The sequence below is a fragment of the Malus domestica genome, chromosome 13 (genome assembly GCF_042453785.1).
Source record: "Malus domestica chromosome 13, GDT2T_hap1".
NCBI classification, from domain to species: domain Eukaryota; kingdom Viridiplantae; phylum Streptophyta; class Magnoliopsida; order Rosales; family Rosaceae; genus Malus; species Malus domestica.
This window is the reverse complement of record NC_091673.1, coordinates 19418596-19425426: the sequence shown is the minus strand read 5'-3', so window position 1 is coordinate 19425426 and position 6831 is coordinate 19418596. Positions and strand designations below refer to the sequence as shown.

The window sequence follows — 6831 nt, the reverse complement described above, 5'->3', positions numbered from 1 at the left end:
TTTCCCCCCTGGTTTCTGCTGTGTCTCCTCACTTTTATTCCTCTTCTAAGTCTCTCCCGAGGCTCCCTCACGTGTGGACTCCCTGCTGTCCCTCTCACCCCGCTGTCTCGCACTTCTCCCTCCTGTGTCAGTCCCTTGTCTTCTCTTTTCCCTATTATTTTTATTCCTTTTCTGCACTCCTCACCGTCAGTCCACTTCTCTCCCTATTATTTCACTGTTGTCCTCTCTCCCTCTTATCTCAGCTGCAAAAGCAGCCTACCTCACTCCTTCTTATTTCTTTTTTTTTATCTGCTCCATTTTCCCAGTGCCGCACTCCATCTTTTATTTTATTTATTCTTTCCTCCACTTTTGGAATCTCACTCTCCTGCTTCCTCTATTATTTTTCCTATTTTCTTTTTTCTGTTGCTGTCCACCACATTCTCTCTATCCTCTTTCTGCTGCCGCAAGGCAGCTGTCTGCTTGCTGCTTCTCTCTCCCTTTTTCTGCTTGTTTATATTTTTTTTTTCTTCTTTTCCTTTTCCTTCTTTTCCTTTTCCTTTCTTTTTCTTTTCTTTCTTTTTCTTTTCTTCTTTGCCGTTCCTTTCTTCTTCTACAAAACATGAATCATGATGATGTTTCAAACATCATCATGACTTGTTATTATTATTATATATATATATTTTTTTTAATTTTATTTAAAAGCTGATCTACATAGACAGTTTTGACGAATTTATTACATAAAATTTCACTTGTTCTATTTTTATTTTCTTTGCATAACAAATCCTATAAACACAAAAATAACGTAAATAGCTCAAAAATATAAGGAACTAACTAAGAAAAGACGAGTGAATTCGAAGTAAAAATATATATAAATATCATCCGATCAATCACCAACACCATCAAGGCGCAGTACGAAGGGAGCTCACATACCTCATCATTCTACTCAAAGCCCTACTCCAAGAAGATTGATGCCCTAAAGATGCCAAAGGGTTATCAACCACCAAAGTTCATGCAGTTTGATGGAAAAGGAAACCCGAAGCAACATGTCGCACATTTTGTCGAAACCTGCAACAAAGTAGGGACGGAAGGAGATTACCTCGCCAAGTTGTTTGTGCGCTCGTTAAAAGGAAACGCCTTTGAGTGGTACATAGACCTGGAGCCCGAATCCATCAACAGCTGGGAACAGTTGGAAAGGGAATTCCTCAACCGCTTCTACAGCACCCGCCGCACCGTGAGCATGCTAGAGCTGACAAGCACGAAGCAATGGAGGGATGAGCCAGTCGTGGACTACATCAACTGATGGCGCAATCTGAGCCTCGACTACAAGGACAGGCTCTCGGAGATCTCTTCGATTGAGATGTGCGTCCAAGGCATGCAATGGGGGTTACACTATATCCTTCAAGGCATCAAACCACGGACATTTGAAGAGTTAGCCACCCGTGCCCACGACATGGAGCTAAGTATTGCCCATCACGGGAAGAAAGAGCCGATCACCGACTTCAAGAAGGATAAGGTGTTCTCCCCAAATGTAGACAAGACTGGGAAGAAACCCCCCAATGAAGCATTCACCGTCAGCACTGTGCCCGTCAAGACCGCCTCTGCGCATATCAAGATCTCCTCCAAAACCAAAGCAAATGAGATAAAGAAAAGTGAGCCTCCTCGCACCCAAGAAAGGTACAAAAGCACCTTGAGGGAATTGGAGCAGAAGGTATACCCTTTTCCTGACTCAGACATGGATGCAATGTTAGACGACTTGCTAGAAAAGAAGGTAATCGAGCTACCCGATTGCAAGCGGCCTGAAGAAATGAATCGCATAAACGATCCTAAATACTGCAAGTACCATCGAATCGTGAGCCATCCTGTGGGTAAATGCTTCATCCTCAAAGAGCTCATCATGAAGCTAGCACAACAAGGGCGAATCGAGCTCGACCTCGAAGACACGGTCGCGACACATACTACTACAATTGCATTTGGATCTTTCGATCCCGTGCCTCTCCAAGCAGCACCTGACCATTCCTATCAATGTTCAAGTTACACGATACCTTCTGCGCAACCATCACCGGGGGCAAACGAACAAGATGCACATGCCGATGATGAAGAAGGATGGACATTGGTGACCTACAAAAAAACAAGGAAACCAAAACCACAAGCCATAAGACAAAAGATGGAACATGTGAGAAAGCACCTCGCCGCAACAGTAGGAAGCCCAAAAGAAACGTAAAATTTGATAAGCCAATGTATGTTGGGGAACCTATGGAGCAAGAGCCACGCATTCCTGTCTCATTGCATGAGTACTTCCCGAATGACTTCTTCCAACAGTGCACTATTGCTGCATGCCACATGGTCGAAGTAGAAATAGAAGAACCTTCAAAAGGCAAAGATATCACCACTGAGGGAGAAAAAATTCTCACGTTCGAAGAAGGTCTGCCAACACACTTTAGCATTGAGGAAGAGTTACGATTACCAAAGAAGATGCGAATAGCATTAGTAGCGGTCTTGGAAAGTCCCAATGACCACGAAGTGCAAGAAAGCAAGAACGAAGGCTTCAAGCTTCGGCCACATGAATATGCCACATGCTGTACCATCGAGGACACAATCCATTTCACCCGACGAAGACTTGCTGCTAGGATCCAAGCCTCACAACTGTCCTCTCTTCGTCTTTGGATACGTAAGGGAGCACAAAGTCAACCGCATGCTTGTGGATGGTGGATCAGCCATAAACATCATGCCAAAGTCAACAATGACTAAAATCAGCATCAAGGTGGATGAACTGTCCATAAGTCGTCTACTAATCCAAGGTTTTAATCAAGGAGGACAAAAAGCGATGGGCATGATCCGAGTGAAGATGACTATTGGTGAGCTCAAGTCAAGCACGATATTCCACGTGATTGATGCAAGAACTTCCTACAGTTTGCTCTTAGGAAGGCCTTGGATCCATGCAAATGGAGTCGTACCATCCACCATTCACCAATGCTTGAAATTCTACCGAGAAGGAGTGAAGGTGATCTATGGCGACACCAAACCATTCACCGAAGCCGAATCACATTTCGCAGACGCCAAGTTCTACATGGATGAAGACATGGTGCTCGAAGCTCTTCCAAAAGAGACCAAATCCACGGGTAAAGCAACACCTAAAAAGCAGGAGTGGTAAGCCATGCCCAAGAAGCAAGAAGAAGAAGCCATGTCGTCTTCAAGCAAGAACGATAATGAGCTTGCTAAACCTGCAACAACCAAAGGGAGTAGGACGCCTTCAAATGTACTAAACATACCCGTTTTCCGATACATCCCGATGTCACGAAGAAAGAATGGTCAATCCCCATTCGAAACCGAAGCAAGCAAAGCCGATGCACAACGGTACATGGATAATGTAAAGTTGCTCAAAACGAATACAGTGTTACCTCTGACACAGCTAAGCAACGCTAAGGTTGCAAGATTACCACAAGGCTTCGTAAAAGCTCTACCAAAAGGGATGGAACCAAGCTTTCTCCCAACCAAGAGGACCGAAGAAGGTTTTGATCCAAACGCCTACAAACTCATGTCAAAAGCTGGGTACGACTTCGCTTCTTCTTTGAATCCTGGAAAAAAGGTTTCAAACACCGTCAACAATAAAGAACATGACCTTACTAAGACTCAAAAGAAGTTGAAGAAGCATGGTTACGGAATTAACAACAACAAAGCTGGACTTGGCTTCACACCAAATGCACCCGTGAAGATTTCAAGCAAAGCGAAAAATGCTAGCACTCAACACATTAGTGTGAGCATTGAACAAGATCGAGATGAGCCTAAATTCGCCCCTCAAACGCCAATCTTCGATAGGATGAAACGTTCAAGACCCAGAACGTCAGCTCTTGATCACATTGGTGGTCAAAACCGAACCTCCGTCTTCAAGAGGCTTAACAGGCCAACATCCCGAAGCTCTATTTTTGAAAGGTTGTCAAAACCTAATAAGCAAAGCAACACGGCTAGCTCTCCTCCTCGTCAGTCAGCTTTGGAAAGACTTGAAGACAACATGAAGTTTTCTGGAAATAGGGAAACAACGTCAAAGGAAGAAAAGCTCGACAGGCTAGCAGAAAAATGCGATATTCGAAGCTCAATTCCTTCAAGGATGAAGCGTCAAGCAATCTTAGAGGTTGATGCAAATGGACCACTGATAGTAAGAAGGCGCACCATCATCCATACTGGACAATCTGCATACCAACAAACCCAAGAGGACGACACTAAAGAGGAAGTCCAAAATGTCTTCCACATCACGATCCAAGAAGGCAAAGAAGACGAGCCCCTGAAGAAGATGTCACTGCTGCACCACCACAACTTGAGGATGGGGGGCAAGCCACGGTTGACGATCTCAAGGAGCTCAACTTGGGCACAAAAGATGAGCAAAAACCTATCTTTGTAAGTGCACTGCTAAGAGCAGACGAGATAGAGGAGTACTACCAACTGCTATCAGAGTACAAAGACGTCTTTGCCTGGACTTACAAAGAAATGCCCGGCCTTGACCCTGACATCGCTGTGCATCATCTTGCAGTCAAGCCTGGAACACGACCAATCAAGCAAACTCAAAGGTGCTATCGATCCGAGCTCATTCCACAAATCGAGGCAGAGATTGACAAGCTAATCGAAGCAGGATTCATTCGAGAGGTGCAATACCCCAAGTGGATCTCCAACATCGTCATCGTCCTTAAGAAATCTAGACAAATACGTGTTTGCGTAGACTTCCGGGACCTCAACGACGCTTGTCCGAATGACGACTTCCCCTTGCCAATCATCGAAATCATGATGGACGCAACCACTGGCCACGAGGCACTGTCATTCATGGACGGCTCTTCTGGATACAATCAAATTCGTATGGCTCTTGAAGACGAGGAACTAACAGCATTCCGCACTCCAAAAGGTATCTACTGTTACAAGGTGATTCCCTTTGGTCTAAAGAACGCTGGAGCTACATATCAACGAGCAATGCAAAAAATCTTTAATGACATGCTACACAAGAACGTAGAATGTTATGTGGACGATGTGGTGGTCAAAACAAAGAAAAGATCAAATCACTTGAAGGATTTGCGAGTAGTGTTCGAAAGGCTGCGAAAATACAACCTCAAGATGAACCCGTTAAAATGTACGTTTGGCGTCACCTCCGGAAAGTTCCTCGGCTTCATTGTCAAGCACTGTGGTATTGAAATGGACCAATAAAAAATCAAGGCCATTCAAAGCATGCCTGAGCCAAGAAACCTACATGAGCTGAAAAGTCTACAAGGACGGCTTGCCTTCATCAGACGCTTCATCTCTAACCTTGCAGGGTGTTGTCAACCGTTCAGCTGACTCATGAAGAATGATGTTCCGTTTATATGGGACGAAGCATGCCACAATGCTTTTGAAAGCATAAAAAATTATTTGTCAAGTCCACCTGTCTTGGGGGCGTCTGTGCCCGGGAAACCACTCATATTGTACATCGCCGCTCAGGAAAGTTCAGTTGGAGCACTCTTGGCGCAAGAGAATGAATCCCAGAAAGAATGACCGCTTTACTACCTCAGCCGAACCCTCACCGGCACCGAGTTGAACTACTCCCCAATAGAAAAGATGTGCCTTACCTTGGTGTTCGCCATCTAGAAACTCAGGCATTACATGCATGCTTACACCATCCACTTGGTTGCAAAAGCTGACCCGGTCAAATACGTCATGTCCAAACCCGTCTTGACAGGGCGACTCGCTAAATGGGCGCTGCTTCTTAACCAATATGAGATCATCTACGTCCCAGCTAAAGCCGTAAAGGGACAAGCGCTGGCACACTTTCTTGCTGATCACCCAATCCCAGCTGATTGGAAAATCTCAGACGACTTGCCTGACGAGGAAGTGTTCTACATCGACATCTTCCCGACATGGACGATGTTCTTCGACTGATCTGCATGAGCAGACGGAGCAGGGGCAGGAGTAGTATTCATGTCGCCGCAAAGGCATATATTACCTTATTCCTTTCAACTAAGCGAATTATGCTCCAACAATGTCGCTGAGTACTAAGCACTGATCATCGGACTCCAAATGGCGATCAATATGGGAATCACAGCCTTTGAGATATTTGGCGACTCCAAGCTCATAATCAATCAACTCTTAACTGATTATGAGATGAAGAAAGATGATCTCATCCCATACTTTCAGCTGGCAACTCAACTGTTACAAGAGTTTGAGACTGTGACATTAGAGCATGTGCCAAGAAAAGAAAATCAAATGGCAGACGCTCTTGCCAACCTAGCCTCAAGCATGACATTAGGAGAAGATGAAGCTGCAGACGTGCCAGTCTGCCAAAGATGGGTGATCCCCCTCGTCACTGAAATTCTACTAGATGATACAAATGTCATCTCAGTACTTCCAGTTGATGTTGAAGAGTGGAGACAACCGCTGATCAATTACTTGGAGCATGGAAAACTTCCAGATGATCCTAAACACCGCTCCGAAATACGTCGATTAGCACCTCGCTTCCTCTATTACAAAGAAACACTCTACCGACGCTCTTTCGAATGAGTACTTCTGAGATGCCTAGGTGAGGAAGAAGTTAATCAAGCCATGGAAGAAGCACACTCAGGTGTATGCGGAGCGCATCAATCTGGACCAAAGCTACATTTCCAGCTCAAAAGAATGGGTTACTACTGGCCAAGCATGGTGAAGGACTGCCTGGAACATGCTAAAAGATGCCAAGCCTACCAATTCCACGCCAACTTCATACACCAACCACCTGAGCCATTACACCCTACAGCTGCTTCATGGCCATTCAATGCATGGGGATTGGACGTCGTAGGACCAATTACTCCGAAATCATCTGCAGGAGAAGCTTACATCCTAGCTGCAACAGATTACTTCTCC

General features: G+C 45.0%; 1 protein-coding gene across 1 annotated transcript; it reads left to right on the top strand.

Moving 5' to 3' along the window:
* The first annotated feature begins 6012 nt into the window (after positions 1 to 6012).
* Positions 6013 to 6492, top strand: LOC139190849 (uncharacterized). The gene has a single exon (XM_070811336.1). The coding sequence runs from the start codon at positions 6013 to 6015 to the stop codon at positions 6490 to 6492; it is 480 nt and encodes a 159-aa protein (XP_070667437.1).
* Positions 6493 to 6831: the final 339 nt, after the last annotated feature.

Coding starts and splice junctions, on each gene's coding strand:
- LOC139190849 (XM_070811336.1), top strand. CDS start 6,013: ATGGCGATCAATATGGGAATCACAGCCTTTGAGATATTTGGCGACTCC.